The sequence below is a fragment of the Myotis nattereri genome (assembly GCF_964212035.1).
Source record: "Myotis nattereri genome assembly, chromosome: 11".
Taxonomy (NCBI): Eukaryota; Metazoa; Chordata; class Mammalia; order Chiroptera; family Vespertilionidae; genus Myotis; species Myotis nattereri.
This window is the reverse complement of record NC_138086.1, coordinates 42,602,999-42,621,311: the sequence shown is the minus strand read 5'-3', so window position 1 is coordinate 42,621,311 and position 18,313 is coordinate 42,602,999. Positions and strand designations below refer to the sequence as shown.

The 18,313-nt window shown below is 37.3% G+C and overlaps 2 protein-coding genes across 2 annotated transcripts in view; one reads left to right on the top strand and one right to left on the bottom strand.

Moving 5' to 3' along the window:
* ZNF804B (zinc finger protein 804B) overlaps window positions 1–18,313 on the bottom strand; it is a gene marked incomplete at its 3' end in the record, with an annotated part of 395,223 nt that overhangs the window by 354,224 nt on the left and 22,686 nt on the right. The window lies entirely within an intron of this gene.
* Window positions 11,001–11,762, top strand: TEX47 (testis expressed 47; the record flags this gene model as incomplete). Its single annotated transcript, XM_081102302.1, has 1 exon — window positions 11,001–11,762. The coding sequence occupies one exon, from the start codon at window positions 11,001–11,003 to the stop codon at window positions 11,760–11,762; it is 762 nt and encodes a 253-aa protein (XP_080958428.1).

Below are 18,313 nucleotides of genomic sequence, written 5' to 3'. Positions count from 1 at the left end.
TATCACATTTCCTTAAAAATACTCTAGTAAGAACTATCATCTCACTGTTTCAGTATTTTATGTATAGATGTTTTAGTCAACCTTGTTTTAGGTAAGCACTTGAAGGAGGTAGTATCAGTTAGCCTCCTTCTGCCATGTTTGCCTTAACTCTAAAAGGAATATGTTATGCTGCTGGTGCTAAATTCCTTTCCAACTCTAAACTTCTATTAGTTTAATTTTCTCCATTCTATTGATCAAAGTTAAACCAAAAGCAGGCACTAAAATAGATATTAACTTATTTATGATGTGTTTTATCATAATAGATTATGTGGACCAGAGTAGGTACTTGTACTGAAATTACAAATATATTACTCCAATGATAACTTTGTATGTGGAAAGCAACTTTGCTATTTTATTTATAAAAAAATCTTTTTGTAGTCATTTGAGATAAGTTATGAATATATGAAAAATCAAATTAAGATTTGTTATGGTTTATGTCACCTGATACAACATGCACTGAAAAAAGAGAAAAAAATAAATATAAATCAGAGTTTAGTGTTATTGGAAGTCTCCTAAATCTCTGTATAGAACTAACAATATTAAAATACACATTACAGCATTCCATTTTCAGACTTTACCTCCCTGACTGGACACAATGGCAATTAAAAACAAAACAAAAACCAGCATGCTCGTTTTCAATAGAGAAAAACCCAGGATCACTATAGCATAATTACCCTACAATCTTTCTCCTCTACAGTTTACTATGAGTGCTTTCATCCTTTTTACTACCAATGTTTGGAGGAGTGTCTAGTCTTTGACCACTTATTCTATACTGACTCACTCAATGAGTGCAATCTGGCTTCCCTCAATCATTTTACTGAATCTATTTTTAAGTCCCCATGAATCTTGTAATTGCCAATATTAAAAGATCACCTCAGCCCTTAAGGTTTTTTTTACCTCTGTTTAGAATTTTACCATTATCACCCACTTTTAAACCATTCGTATATTGACCTTCCTGGTCCTGTGTTTCGTTACTTCCCCATCTATTTCTGATGCTTTGCTAACTCCCTTTGGTCCACTCTTAAAATTAGGTGTTCCACATGATAGTACTCTTCTCCTCATCCTTCCCTTCCATAATCTCAGTCATTTTTGTTTCCATGGTTTCAACTCTTCCCCCATGCAGATGACTATCAAATTTGCATCACAATCCTAATTTCTCCAGATCTCCAGACTCTAATTGCATTTATACCTGTATGTTTCTATGGCAATTCCCTTCAACATAATACATACAAACTATTTTTCTCCCTAAATCTGTGCTTTCTCCTTCATTCTCTTTCTATTTAAAACAAAAGTAAAACAAAACAACACCAAAAAACATCTGTCTTCCCAGTTACTGACATTCAAACCCACAGTCATCTTTATATCCTTGCATATCTCACCTCCCGCATCGAGTTGATCAAGTCATGTCTAACTTGGTAATAACTTACATATCATCTTCCTCAGTGTCAGTAAATGCCTCAGTTCAGACTCTAACTGTACACTGGGCTAAAATCTTTCAAAACTCACCTTTCACTCAGTTGTATCTTTCAGGCTGGCCATGCAAAGACCTCACTTCGTGCAAGGGTTTTCTGGACTGAGGTTTTGTAGTAGGCAGTTAGACAAGCATGTGGAGAGTAGGAACGAAAGGCCAGATAGGAAATGTCACCAAGGCAAAGTGCGCCAGGTACCTAGCAACAGGCAAAACTGGGAAAACAAGGACCTGGCTCCCAGGGTGACCTTTCCTCCCTTAGCATTCAGTTTAGACCCCCCGACCTTTCATATCGAGGGGCATGCTGTTCGGACCCTCCCATGTTTTTAGACCCTCCTCTCCCCCTTAGAGGAGGAACAAAGGGACCAGAGAAGAGCCTCATACAAATCCCATAGACGCCCTTGCATAATCACTTCTTTAAGCATTAAGCCCTCAAGACATTGAGGGTCTGACCCACATCAAATAATCTTAGGAACATAGCCTCAGGTCTCTTGATCACAAAGACAAAGTTTTGGTCAAATTAGAGATGACATTTAGGCCTCACCTGTGTTTCAGCTCCAAGCCCAGAAAAGCAGCAAATCCACATCGAGGCCATGGCTGACTTCAGGACCAGATGCAATGAAATGACTCCCTCCCCTACCATCCACCAATCAGTAGAGACCACACGTGGAAAAGCTGATGAATATTCTATCAAGATCGTCCCCTGAAACTTCTGAAAGGTCCTAGCCCTTAGAGAGGGGATAAAAACCCTTAGGGCCTCAGACAGGAGGGCCCAACACAGTTATGTGCCTTTCCCCACCCATTCCCCAAGGTGCGTTTTTCCATGCCTCTTTCTCCTAAGCTGTGGGGCCTTTCATTTGCTGCTTTAACTTATTTCCTGAGCCCATTTCTTCTACGGCTCATTTCTTCTACCTCTGTGTCCTTCTGAGTAAACTTTCTCTTATAGTTTGAGTCTTGGATCTGAATTCTTTCTTAATCAGAACTCAAGTATCGAGGTTGCTGAACCTAAGTCTGGTCTGATTCCACTGTTCTAACACCTGGCGCTGTTTCTCCACCAACAGTTCCTGGGCTGTCTTAATAACGGCCCCCTCTTTCACCTCCATGTGTTCCTAGCTTGCCTCTTTCTCACTGGGCCCAAACATCCCTGAGTGTTTATCCTCCTGTTCATCCTGACCCAGGATCTGCCATATTACAAATTCTGCCCATCAACAAACTCTTTTTTTGTTTTTAATTTTTTTATTGATTTCAGAGAGGAAGGGAGAGGGAGAGATAGAAACATCAATGATGAGAGAGAGTCATTGATCAGCTGCCTCCTGCACGCCCCACACTGGGAATTGAGCCCGAAACCTGAGTATGTGCTCTGACCAGGAACCAAACCCTGACCCTCTGGTTCGTAGGTAGATGCTCAACCTCTGTGCCATGCCGACCAGCCTGCAAACTCTTAATTTAGATTATCCCAGACCCACAAACAGCAGTACATTTGTTACCTTTCACCAAATGATCATCACAGGCTTATTTATTTTTGATGTTATTTTTTTTTCTGAACAGAACAATAATGTATTTATAGATGCTTAACATTTTTGGAAAATATAAAACAAATATCACCACCAAATACCACCAGTTTTAACATTTGCCTAGATGTCCTTCTACTCTAGTTATTTTTAAAAATAAAACTGGCATTACATGCTATATATAATTTTCTGTATTATATTATTTACTTTAGAAAATAACTGTTTTTGCCTGCATTTAAAATAGTCTTCAAAAATGGTTTCAGGGCACCATAGTATTCCATGATTTATATATATATATATATATATATTCAATTTTTCAAAGTTCTCTTTTTTATTATTCCTATAATATTTTAATCTATTAAAATGTCAGTAATCTTATTTCTTTATGATATGTACCTAGAAGACGCATTACCTGGTAAAAAAGTATGAAATTTTTAGCACATGATCCATGTGGTAAATTGCTTTCCAGAAAAGTTGAACCAATTGTCTCTTGGACTGGCAGAATAGCACTCATTTGCAAACCGCAGGATTCTGAAAAGTATCAGAATCAGGCTGCCTCCAGCATTTCCCATCTCTAATTCCACTGCACTTCACAGGCAACTTTCTAAAACACATTACAGGCACCCAAAAATCCCAGTGATCCCCTACTACCCAAAGAGTAAAATTCCAACCTCAGAGCATGGCATCCGAGTCCTCCACACACCGGCTGCAACTTCCTTTCCTCTCCTTTTCCACTCCTCCCCTCCGCTCACCCACTAGCCTAGGTCTGCAGTTCTACCCCAAACTACACTTAGAATCACCTGGAGGGGCTTTTACAATTAGACGTCCGAGTTCCATTCCACACTAATTGAATAAGAACCAGGAGCTGGCTCTTTTTGTTTAATTCCTCACCAGGTGATACTAGTAGCCAGACTTTAAGCCACCACAACTTAACCCATTCTTCTTTAAAGTGAAATAGGTAGAGATACTGGGAGAACACATCAAAAATGCACGTTCTTGGACCTCACTTTAAGGATCTCACTTTAAGATAACTAACTCAGACCCTTTAAGGCTAGAGTGCAGGAATTTGCACTTTAACAAACCTGAAGATTCTGTGGTTTACACTTGAGACAAACCAGACAATTGCCACTTTCATAACGCAATGCCACATTTCCCAGCTCTGTAACAAGTGCTCTCTGCCTTTATGCTTCAACCTTACAGAGTCTGTTCCACACCTTCCCTGCCCCCCACGCCCCACACACACACTCACACTCTCCCACAAATCACATATTTTTATGCCCAGCTTAAATGCTAGTTCTTCCAGCCAAGTTTAATTGTTCCAGCATTTTGTGGTTCCGACGTTCATTGTTTATGACTTTATTACTTATATAACATTTCTTCTCTCCAGCCCCTGTAATTGTGGAGACGTTAAGCTCCACTAATAGAACTGAATTTTTCATGTGCAGATATATTATCTGTTTCACAAGAATATCTCTATAGTATGTGGAACTTATTGGTTTTTGTTGTTTGTTTTTTACAAATAGTAGACATATGTTAAATGCTGGAGTTGAATAACAAAATATTCCCAGCCGGTGCTCTCCTTGTTAAACAATTACCAAACAGTGCTCCATGTTTTGGGCAAAGAAGCAATGTGGAGCCCTAGCTGGTTTGGCTCAGTGGATAGAGCATCAGCCTGCGGACTGAAGGGTCCCAGGTTCAATTCCAGTCAAGGGCACATGCCCAGGTTGTGGGCTAATCCCCAGTAGGGGGCATGCAGAGGCAGCCAATCAGTGATTCTCTCTTATCATTGATGTATCTATCTCTTTCTTCCTCTCCCTTCTTCTCTGAAATCAATCAATATATATATATATATATATATTTTAAAAAAAAGAAGCAATGCTGGAGAAGGTAATCTGGCTTTCCTTTTTTATAAATCTTCAAATAGCTAGTGATTTGGTAACTAATCTCATTCGGGTTTGCTCTGCTAAATTGGGTATATTTTGTCTACTTAATTGTTAATGTATGCACTCCTAGTTGTTAGCAATTTATTTAGACCATGAATTCTCTTATACTGATTATTTAGAAATGTCAAAATGCAGAGAAAGTTAGTGAAGTGATGAAAATGTTTTAGATTGAGTTTTATCCGTTTCTCTAGTACATGAGCACAAGTGAAAGGTCAAAGTGGGACTTGGTATTCCAGGAACCAGAAATCAAATTCACTTAATGCAAATTTTGACCCTTTAAAGAAATAAATCCATGGAATATACACAGAGCCACTCCCCAACTCTATTCCCCGATAGTCATGCCCAAACAAGAACTCTTTCATTAAACTTTCCAAGAAACCCCAACCACAATGTCTCCACAACACCGAATGTCATTCACTTGGCATTTATTCTATTTCTTCCAGTGCTGTGGTGATTCATGGACATCTAATCACCCCTACTGGACTCTAACCTCCTAGAATTAGGAACCAGGTGTTTTCCATGATTGTGTCTCTTACAGAGCCAATCATATTATCTGGCACACCAAAGGTGTAGATAAATCTGAGATGATTGAAAAGATAAAGACAGTACATCAATTTGTTAAATCACAGGTATGATGTAGGGGTTTTCTTTTAAAATTATTTTATTCAAACCATATATTATCCTCCATTTCCAAAGGAATCGTCATGTCATAAAGGAGCAAAGAATGACATTGTGACAAAGGATAAGGAGAGGGAATAATTCCTCCTCTCTCTACCCTGGGTGGAGAGAGGGGAAGTTATTGAGAGGATGGTTCACGTATGCAGGGTACTTCACTACCCCATGATTTCATTCCATTGTCTAGAAGTTGTAGGCAAAATTGTATCTATCATATAGGGTTGTTGTGAAGATTAAATTGATTTAATATAAGTAAAAACATCTAGTATGTGGCACATGGTAAATAATAAGTTAATAGTGTTTAATCTTTTTAATCCTTTTTATCTGCCTTATGAACACAAAAGGACACTAAGAGTTTGTATTTTCAGTAACATTTGCTTCCGGATAATAAAACCAGAGCACAAAGTATCTAGTGAACTTTAAGGTGCGCTGCTTGAAATGCATTACAAATATATATTGTGTTTTTATGCAAGATAAATTGGATAACAAGGGTAGATAGGTAGAATAATTCAAAAATGACTCCTCAGCTTAAGTTTTAATTCAAGTCCTGCCATTTGGCAATTATTTGAACATAGATATCTGCTCTAAACAGATTAGTCTGGTTGGAAAAACATGATGTCTCCTTATTTCATTGGATAGACAGAAGAGGTCTGCTTGAGTCACTACCTAAGGGGAAATAACTGTTCCTTAATACATAAAACACAGACTATGGCATCTGGGAACTCAAATGCTGATCATCCATTGAAAGGAGAGTACACAATTAAAATTAATTATATACACCAGGCAATCAAACTACGTGTTGATTCTATTTCTATCTGCTCAAAACTTTAGTCTTAACACTTAAGAGTATGGTTTATGAAACTCAAGGAAACAAGGTAAGATGCCCTTAAATGTTTCAGATAGCCATGTGACAATGAAACTAAAATTTGGAAGAAGCAACCAAACAACTAAAAATGCATCGAGAAATGGAAAAATGCATTGGGAAAATGAAGGTCAAACTATTATATACGGTGGTAAAAACTAGTGTTTTCTAAATGTATTAGGTTGGATCACATAAGACTGTCAATATCAGACCGTTTTTAAGTTATAGAAGTGACAATTTCATATATTTTAGGTCAACATCAATTAAGAGATTATTACTTTTTTTAATCCTTGCCCAAAGATTTTTTTTTTACTGGTTTTTAGAAAGATAGGAAAGAGGAGAGAGGAAGAGAGAGATAAAGAGAGAAGCATCAATTAATTGCCTCTTGTACTTGCCCTGACCAGGAATCGAACTCACCACCTTCTGGGTACTGTAGGACATTCCAACCAACTGAGCCACCTGGTCAGGGCAAGATTATCACTCTTTTAAAGAAGGGATGGTTTAGTGATACTTTGTATAGTTTATGTGGAAATTATAATGATGAAACATTATTTCTCTATTGGGTTGATGAAACAAAAAACACACATGGGGAGAAAAATCACAATTAAGCTCCTTTATTAGGGGCTCACTTCATGTCTCAGTGTCAGATTTTGGTAATTCTCATAATATTTAAAACTTTTTCCTTATTATTATATTTGCTATGGTGATCTGTGATCAGTGATCTTTGATGTTACTATTGTTTTGTGGGTGCCATGAACCATGTATAAGAATATAAGACAGCAAATTTAATCTATAATAATAAAAGCCTAATATGCAATAAGACCAGACAGCCAAACAGCCTTCCAGAAGTCCTTCCAGATGACCTTCCAGATGAAGCCAGGGCTGTGAGGGCCAAGGCAAGCCACCACAGCTGCCAGGACCAAGCCCCTTGCACAAATTTTGTGCATCGGGCCTCTAGTTGATAAATAATGTGTATGTTCTGACTGATCCACTGACCAGCTGTTTCCCTGTCTCTTTTCCTTTCCTGGGGCCCCTATTCCCTGAGACACAACAATATTGTAATTAGGCCAATTGATATCGATGGCCTCTAAGTGGTCAAATGAAAGGAAGAATTACATGCTCCTCACTTGAAATTAAAAGGTAGATATCATTAAGTGTAGTGAGGAAGGCATGTTGAAAGCCCAGACAGGCCAAAAGCTAGGTCTCTTGCACCAAAAGTTCAACCAAGTTGTGAATGCAAAAGAAAATTTCTTGAAGGAAATTAAAAGTGATACCCCAGTGAACAAAAAAATAAATAAGAAAGTGAAATAGCCCACTGCTATGTAAAGTTTTAGAGGTCTGGGTAGAAGATCAAACCAACCACAATATTCTCTTAAAGCCAAAGACTAAACCAGAGCAAGGCTCTAACTCTCTGCAATTCTATGAATGCTGAGAGAGGTAAGGAAGCTACAGAATAAAAGCCTTGAAACTAGCAGAGACTGGTTCATGATATTTAAGAGAAGAAACCACCTACATAACATAAAAGTGCAAGGTGAAGCAAGTACTATATAGAAGCTGCAGCAAGTAATACAGAAGATTGAGCTTAAAATAATTAACAAAGGTGGCAATACTAAACAACAGATTTTCATTGTAAATGAAATTGCCTCATATTGGAAGAAAATGCCATTGAGAACTTATCGCTAGAGAGAAGGCATTAATGCTTGGCTTCAATGCTTCAAAGGAGAGACTGACCCTCTTGTTAGAGGCTAGCGCAGCTGGTGACTTTAAGTTGAAGCCAATGCTCTTTCACCATTCTGAGGGCCCTGGGGCTCTTAAATGCTCAGTCTACACTGGCCCTGTGCTCTGTAAATGGAACAAAGACTGTTTACTTTATAGTCTGTTATATATTTTTTAAGTTCACTGTTGAGACCTACAGCTCAGAAAAAAGATTCCTTTCAAAATAATAATGCTCATTGATAATGTACCTGGCCATCCAAGAGGCCTGGTGAAAATGTACAATGAGATTAATGTTGTTGTCATGCCTGCTAATACACTCCTTTCTGCAGTCCCTGGATCAAGGAGTAATTCTGATTTTCGAGTCTTATATTTAAGAAATATATTGCATAAGGGAATAGTTGCCAGGGACAGTGATTTGTCTGATGGATCGGGGCAAACTCAGTTGAAAACCTTCTGGAAAGAATTGAATATTATAGGTAGCATTAAGAATATCAGTGATTCATGAGAAGCGATCAAGGCACCAACACTAACAGTAGTTTGAAAGACACTGATTCCAGTCTTCATAGATAACTTTGAGGATCCAAGACTTTGGGGGAGGAAGTAACTGCAGAAATGTTTGAAAGAGCAAAAGAACCAGAATTAGAAGTGGAGCCTGAAGATGTGACTGAATTACTGCACTCTCATGATGAAACTTGAATGGGTAAGTTGTTTCTTAGGAGTGAGCAAAGAAAGTGGTTTCTTGAGATGGAATCTACTCCTGACTCTATGAAGTGAAGATGCTGTGAAGAGTTTTGAAATAACAACAAGAGATTGAGAATATTACCCAAAGCCAGTTGATAAAACAGTAGCAGGGTTCAAGAGGGTTGATTCCAATACTGAAAGTCCTACTCTGGTAAAATGCCTACAGCATTGCATGCTAGAGAGAGAAATAATTTATGAAAGGAAGAGTCAATGGATAAAGCAAACTTCATTATTGTCTTATTTTAAGAAATTGCCATTCACCCCAACATTTAGCAACCACCACTTGATCAGTCAGGAGCCATCAACATTGAGGTAAGACACCAGCTAAAAGATTACAACTAGTTAAATGTTTGGATGATAGGTAGCTATTTTTTACAATTACCTATGCTTAATAAAGGTAAGTACGTTTTTAGACATACTCTATTGCACAATTAATAGAATACAATGTGGTGTAAACATAACTTTTATATGCGTGAGAAAACAAAAATATTTATGTGACTCACTTTCATGTGATTTTCGCTTTATTGTGGTGGTCTGGAACCAAACCTGCAATATCTCTGAGGTATGCCTGCAGTAGTCACCTTTACATAGAATCTGGTATGTGTTCTTATTAATAGTCTTTAATTAATTCATAAATATATCTTTACCTTAGAGTAAGGGTATTATTGAGAGCATGTTTGAATCATACTCAAGCCATATAACAGTAGTTTTCTCTCCTCTAAATTGTGGACAAAAAAAAAAATATGTGTAGGAACATATCCAGTCCCCCTGCCCCCCATCTGACTCACAAAGGCACCCGTCTAAAGAGAAGCCATTCTGGAAAAGAAGCTCTCATTTCCTCTACTGGAATATTGAGGTGTCTGCTGAGATCCCTCATTAAATCGAGAAATGGAAGTTGCCAGAGCTCTCTGCCCCTTTAACCCAACTGACATTCTGACTCACTAGGTCACTATAAAAATCAGAATAGAACCCGGGACAGCTGAGAGCACCCCCGGCACACTGGCAGTTGGAAGAGTGATGGAGGAGGATAAGTAGCACCTCATGGACAAGTAAAAGAAAGAAGTACTTGAAGAAAGAAAAATGTTAAGTTGACCTGGATGGAGGAAAATATTTGTAAAAGTAAAGGAATTTCTTTTAATTTGACTCCCCACCCCCACCAACAACAAAAAAGAAAGAAAAAAGAAAATGAAAAAGCTATTTCTGAGGTTTGTTGATAGAATGAAAAACAAAGAATCAAAATTAGTTATTTCCAAGGTTTGCCATTGTTACCCAATCAATATTATTAACTTTCATTATTAACTGTAACTGAATAAAGGTTAAATAAGACAATTGAGACCTGAGAGATCCCTGCATTTAAAAAAAAAATGCTTTTGATCAGTACTATAAAATAAATAGGTAAATCACCATAAAATAGTATTTAAAAAAAGGAATGACAAATCAAGGACAACCTGTAGTCACCATTACATAAATGAAAAGATGGTTTAATGTGATGCCAATGCTACTGTCAGTGACTGGCAGTGGGTATATTTTCTCTCTCTCGCTCGATATATATATAATTTATATGTATATATTAAAAATATATATACATGCTTTTTCCTATCTCTATGTCAGTCTCTGTGTATATGTGTGTATGATTCAAGGATGGGATTGAGAAAAAATGAACTATAAATTGAAGAGGAAAATAATAATGCAAACAAAATAGAGTGAACGTCTCTAGATCAACTTCTCTCTTCTCCCTACTTCCCAGTTTATTGCAGAGTTTTTCTTAGGATGCAAGTGTTAGTTATTTAACTGTAAACTTTTTAAAAAATCTCCATAGTTTGAGTCTAGTTTTAATAATCTCTTTCATTTCCAGGGCATTGTTTATTGATAACACTGGGAAGGGATTTTGCTATTCAGTAGTATTTGACAAACTGAGTAAACTATTTTTCTTTTTGTCAGAATAAATAAAAACAAGAGATCCTCACTGAAGATGTACCCTGATGGTGTAAATATTGAAATAAGCTAAACATTTGAATCATCTAGAAGAATAATTAGGACTCATCATGTCCTTCTCAAGCCATACCCCAAAGAGCACCAAAAGACCTTTGCCACTGGAAAATCTGATGCCACCACAAGTTCCACGAAACAATTACTTGCATTTTCAGGAAGAAAAGCAAAGACTCCAGTTAAAGAAATTCCTTCTTGACAGGATGTTCCTAGTGGCCATGACAAGAGACAACATAGAAAAAAAAGATGTCACTGAATACTATGAGCAAGTGTTTCAGTCAATTGCAAAACCTCACACCGGAGAAGCAGTCACGGGATTGGTGCTCATATATCGCACTTTCATTCTGCATATCCTGGAGTCTTCCAGTGGTAGTCTTTATCGTATTCTTTTAGATTATATTAACCATAAAAAGAGTAGAGGAGAATATTTTATCCAAGGGATGAAGATTATAGTCGTGTCCCATAACATCCCAACAAGGATCTTCATGCAATGGCACGTTGTGGTCATCAGAGTGCCGGTCATGTATCTGGACGATGTGACACAGTCCCAGTCCCTGAAAGAGGTCGTCACTGAGTTTCTCACCCAGACGCACAAACTAGCACTCTACTTTTTTAAGACTCTTAAAGTGGGCGTAAAGGGGCCGGGCGAGAGCTTGCACCAACCTGCACCTGAATTACTCCTCCCAGAACAAATAATTAAGTATTTATACAAATCTGAAGAATTCATGGAACCAGAAACTTTCATAAAAATGTATAATAGACCCATTCACGTCACTTTGGATACGGAGGTGGTGTGGCCTGCCCCTTCCCGTTTCTAGAGCTGGAAGTGACCATGTGAGACCTGTGGTCAAATCTCCTAAGGAATTGGTGCTACTTCAGTAAAAAGGAAAGATTTCTAAAGTTACTCATCTCTTTAAAAAAAGAAACAGAACACCACAATATACACAAAGGTAGTATACAAATGTCTACAGAGCATGTTGAAAATGTATCTGTTCTGATATTAAGTTCAATATGTTATGTCAATAGGTGGAGTGGTTTCATAAGTTCTGAAAGGTTAACATTAGTTTAACTTAATTTATTAAATAAAACTATGCAAACGTGTAAACACTTGATTCACATTCTCATACTCTAAACAGTCAATGAGCAGCTGCTACCACACAGAATCAAATTTTAGGAAAAACCATTTTGTTCTAGGAGTACACAATTTAGGGCAAAAATACCTTGAGTTTCTTGCAATCTAAGGTTTGAGGAAAGTATGTGTAAAAATAAATAGTGAGTATATGACACAGCATGATACAGTATGATAAAATCTCATATGTGATCACTATTATAGTAGCAGTATGTAAGAAAGACTCTAAGAGCACAAATGGAGGAGTAATCTCTATGATTCCTGAATTCAGAAAAAAAAAAAAACTTAAACTTTGAAAATAGTTCCAAATCTCACATATTTTGAACTATAAAATCGAGAATACTGAGACCATTATAAAACTAAAGAACACATTAGCTTTTTTAAATAACCAGAAAATATATTGTCAGAAGGCATTATATTTTTTCTGCAAAATCTTTTATTGTGCACCTTTTATATGACATGTTTGTCAGGTGCTAGGGATATGATAGGGTGCACATAAGACATGATTTCTCAATGACTCCATAAGAGCATTTCTCAATGATTCCACATAATATAAACAAATTGGTTATTTTTTCAGTGACTTCCTGTAAAGCAATTAATTATATGTAATTTCTATACGACCTATTTTAAGTTTGTCTCCCCTTCCTTTACCCCCAGATTAAATTTTTTGCATTACTTAAAATGGTGAAGTTTGTTTGAAAAACTAAATGAAATTAATATCTTTACTATTTCAGTAATACTTATGCAAAATTACTTCAACATCTTATGAAAAGCTATGGATTTAATAGAGAAATATATTGTTATTTTAGTTTCATTTTTACTTATTTGATTTTCAGTCTCTTCGGGAGAAAAAACACACAATCCCAGTATGCACCTCAAATTTGTCATATGCAGATAATTTGTCATCATTTGTTTCATATCAGAATCAAATTTCAGGAAAGACAATTTCTACTTTTACATCTTATAATATAGATTGACATACAGAATGGCATTTTCCACTTTTAACTCAACTTGAAGTTACATTCATTTATATTTACTGACAGAAAGAGTATATTTTAGATGACAAGTAATTCTTCTCGATAAGAAAGAACATATAGTTTACTAACATTTTTAAAAAGACAAGCATCCACTAATAGTAAATATTTAGTGACAAAATGAGTGGAGATAAGAGTAAATGCTTTTCGGTGAGAGAGAGCAAGCTAGATGGAGGGAGAGGAGGGGAGAAGAGAGAGAGAGAGGGAGGGGGAAGAAGGAAGGAAGGAAGGAAGGAAGGAAGGAAGGAAGGAAGGAAGGAAGGAAGGAAGGAAGGAAGGAAGGGAGGGAGGAAGGAGAGAGGAAGGGAAGGAGAGAGGGAGGGAGCAGAGGGCAAGCACTTAATGAAGAAGTAAGTAAGCCTTGGTCTGAGGTTTGAATGAATGTGAGGAGAGGTTTGGGAGGGCAGAGGAGCCTATTTAAGAGAACAGAGAATGAGCAGAAACAGGAAGGAAAAAATGAACAACAAATGTTTATTGGATCAGATAGAATCCCTTTAGCAGGGCAAATTTTATTTGGGAACAATGTTTTCTAAAGTTAGTGAATAGAAGTACACTTCATAAATAAAATTATATACTAATAGATGTAAAATATGGCAGGTTATATTTTCCGAAACTGGCTACTACAGTATAACCCATCCCACATGTTCTTCTTCCAGTGTGACCTTAACATTCCTCCATCGCATGGTGGCTTCTACATCCACCATGACCTTTGTGATTGTCCTAACCAACAGAGAATAACAGAAGTGATCCATGTGACCTTCAGGACTAGGTCATAAAAACACCATCTACTTTGCCTAGATCACTTGAATGCTACCTCTTGGAACCTAAACAATATGCTGTCAGCAACCCCAGCAGTTTTCCAGATGATATCCCTGGGCTGAGGTCCCAGCCAACAGCCAGTAACACCTCTACACATGTAAATGAGTGAATCTTCAGGGGATTCCAGACTCCAGCCCTCCAGTCTGCCTGGATTTCAAACCAGACCAACTGACAGTGCATGAAGTAGTCAAGTAGAGAAGCTATTCCCACTGAGCCCTGTCCAAATTGCAGATTTGGGAACATTAGTAATTGTTGATGATGTAAGCCTCTAAATTTTGGGTGGATGATTATCAGCAGTCTTGGCCAATAATGTATATGTAACAGGAATATTATATATAACATCTAATTATATATAATTTTTATTATATATAATAATTATATGGGTAATTTAATATCATTTATTCACTCATATATGAAACTAATATTTACTAAATGTTTGCTGGTAAATATTTACTGAGGGCCAAGCACTGTACTAGTCCCGGAGTATATAAGCAACAGTAAGATTTGTATCCTCCACACTGCCTAGCATAGATCTTTTATTGGTCTATAATACATTTTGGTGTGAAAAGGATCAATAAAATATTAATTCATTGATCCAAAGGGGAAAAAAAGTAAAAAATATGAGTCATTTTTGAAGAAGTTATAGATACTAAGCAATAACATTACTGATTTAATATACTGTTATTTCACACTTAAAAAAATTAATGAGGTTTCAACTGTGAAAATAACTAGAAAATAAAAAGTGACTGTAAACAAATTAAGCTACTTGTATACTTATTTCTTTATTTTAGTGAGCACACCAGAATGAGTTTATTCAAATGAAAGTTACCCTTCCTAGTAGTCACCTTAGGAGGGTTTATACTTATTCCAGTCATCATTGCTGAAAACGTTCTGTGACTCTTTTATGGCAGATAAAGAGGTGTATAAATCAAAAGGAGCATAAATATTTTAGTAACCTCTAGCTTTTTGATCACCCCACTTGATTTGTGACTTGATATTCGATCTTTGTTCATAGATAGGTTTGTTTTTAAATGTTGCTCTCACTCTCAAAGGAAGATCTGCTGTCACTGAACATATTGACAGAGTGTGATATTGCCTCTATGGGGAAACACAAATATGTTTCAGTGAGCCACATAGTTGCATTATTGAGATTCCTATGTAGCTCACTAATATTATGTCTTTAAAGGGAACATCACTCATTTGAGTGTGTATGTTTGAATATATGTGATAAATTGCAGAAATAAATACTATTTAATTTGATCGTGTCCAAAAATGAGACTCACTAAACCTTAGAAAGACTCACAAGGTAATTCTCAACCCAATGAGAGTTGTAGTTTCCTTACAATAAAACTTTACATAAAAGCAGAGTACAGCCCGGCTGGCAATGCTCGGTGGTTGAGTGTTGATCTATGAACCAGGAGATCGGGGTTTGATTCTGGTCAGAGCACATGCCCAGGTTGTAGGCTCCATCACCCAGTGGAGGGCATGCAGGAGACAGCCAATCAATGATTCTCTCTCATCATTAATGTTTCTATCTCTCTCTCCCCCTTTCCTTTCCGTTCTGAAATCAATATATGCATATATATTGACATATATATATTTCTATCTCTCTCTCCTTCTTTCTTCCTCTCTGAAATCAATAATATATCTATATAATAAAAGCCTAAGCGAGCATTACAGTGGAATGACCAGAACGGCTGGTCGCTATGATGCACGCTGACCACCAGGGGGAAGACGCTCAATGCAGGAGCTGCCCCCCTGGTAATCAGTGTGCTCCCACAGGGGGAGCGCTGCTCAGCCAGAATCTGGGCTCATGGCTGGCAAGCGCAGTGGCAGTGGCGGGAGCCTCTCCCGCCTCCATGGTAGCACTAAGGAGCAGCAAGGAGCAGCGAGCAGGTGGGCGGTAAGGAGTGAGGGCTCCCGGATTGTGAGAGGGCACAGACCAGGCTGAGGGATCCCCCCCCCGGAGTGCACTAATTTCGTTCACCAGGCCTCTAGTTTCTAATACCTGCCCTTGTTTCCATGCCCACCTTACTCCACCTTACTCCCTCACTCCAATCTCCTCTTTGTTACAGCCAAAGGTGACCCTGAGTGGGGGGGTGAATGGATTGAGAAAAGACAGACAAGAAAATGAAAGTTGGGTCTCAGTGGGATGCTGCTCCCTGATGAGGAGACAGCGCCAGCGCCCATAACCCGTGTCTTTATTTTATAGCAGATGCCACGAGGCAAAGTAGGGGCGTGATCACGTTGTTTACAGCATTCTCATGAGTTCCAACCCTACTCAACTACATGCACCTGAACTGTAGCACAAGGCACGTGGGGCTACGTGTTCAGACCATAGGTTCAAGCTTACAACCACAGCCGTTGGCTATGATTGTGCTGGGAGGGCCCTGCCATCCAGCTGGGCATTAGTCTGAGGCTTGAACCTGGCCAAAACACTGTAGCTGCGCCCCACACCTCTTCCTCCCCTCTCTCTTTCTAGTCCATATACTATCAAAGGTAAAGGCAGTAAAGCATAAGGTATAAGAGAGCCACCTCTGGTATCTAATTGCTCCACTGAAACCTGGCTCTGTAACCTTTTTTAGAGCTGTAATGTTTTGTGTTGTTGTGTGTGTGTGTGTGTGTGTGTGTGTGTGTGTTTTCATCTTTCTGCCCCTGGGTTTCCTCATCTACAAATGGATGTGATAACAAATGTCTACATTATTGGCTTTGAGCTTTGCATGAAACAATGCTGTAAAGATCCTAGCATACAGTAAGCACTCAATAAATTTTAGTTCTCTGATCAGACTTCTTCAGTGGCTTTTATTTCAACTCCATGATAAAAAGCAAAATTCATCACAATCTGTAAAGTCTTAATTCTCTGATCTTTGCTTACTTAGCCTCATCTTGTGCCCACCCTTCTCTTTACTCACACTTTCTTCTCTAACAGCTTCCCAATATTTCCATGCTTTTTGCCTTTAACTTCCTTCCTTATTTCTCTTAGAAAATATTTGCATATCCATCAAATTACACTTCCTGTGTGAATCTTAATAAACTCAAGAAACCCTTTTCTTCCCTCATTGTGTGTGACATTCAAGCAGTTCCCCTGTCATATTGCTGTTGTTTATCGTCACACTCATTTCCCTGCCAGCAACTTATAAGCAATTGCTATGGGATTTTTAAATTTATTTATAACTTTAGGGATTTATTTATTTATTTATTTATTTTTTAAAAAGAGAGTTGTTTAAAATATCTGTAAGAATTTCTCTATAGGGTACTTTTACTGAAATAGTTGTGAAATATCAATACTTTAAAATGTTCCTATGTGATTAATCAGGTTTGGGCCATTGTCCATGAAGTTTTTTAAAATAGCAAGTCAAAATACAGTGGCTGCATCTTATCTGAAATCTTCCATTTTATTCACAAAATAATTTCTTCCATCCTAATTTGGAAGGATACCAAGAATACCTTCTGGAAGTGACTCAGCTGAACTTTTGTATTTATATATTGCTATTCACTGAGCCAAGTATAAGAGCTCATTTCCAATTCATTGGATTAAAAATACTCTTTCCTTTTGAAGCATATGAGCAAACTACTAATAAGGAATACAACCTTTATTCCACATTGTAAAGATGCTTTCTTTATGTTCTTTGTTTCCTTGTTTCATTAGCCACACTTATCTGTTCTTTGAGATATGTGCATGGTAAGACTAGTAGTTATCTATTATCTATATTTACTTAGGTTATTATAATATGATTCTATTTTAATTATATAGTTCACATTTCTGATCTGTTTTTAAAATACAAAGACACTATTTTTAAAGGCACTATATAAAAATAGTGCATTAAATATAAAGCCTTGATTTATAGAGAAAGAAATGAATGTCTTAGTATTGAATATATTTCCATTTGACCAAAATTCATTCTAGAGTAATGACCTCCTCAGGGATCTCTCACTCAAGTCTCCTTCCTCCTCATTCTCTTTCCAGTTGATGCTATACTTTGCCTTTTGAAAACAAAAATGATAGACTACTCTACAGGTTAATTTTACTGTAAATAAAAAATACATACCTTGTAATATTTAATTATTTGATTATTTACTTTTTATCCTATACTGTCATAATTCCTCAGCATATACTGTGTTCCAGCCAAAATCAAAATGAAAATAATGGACAAAGACATTGAAATGAGATGACTGACCTTTGTTATGTACTTGCTCTATCACTAACTCATTGTGTGCCCTTGAATAACTAATTGGTTACTTTTGGGAACTCTGCTCATCTACATCATCAAATTTATGAACATCATAAAGAAGTCCAGGAAGCCCTTGAACTGTTATCTAAAAACGTGTCTGAAATCATAGACTATGCTGCCTTACCATGAGGCAGGCAGAGGATAGGATTAATGTG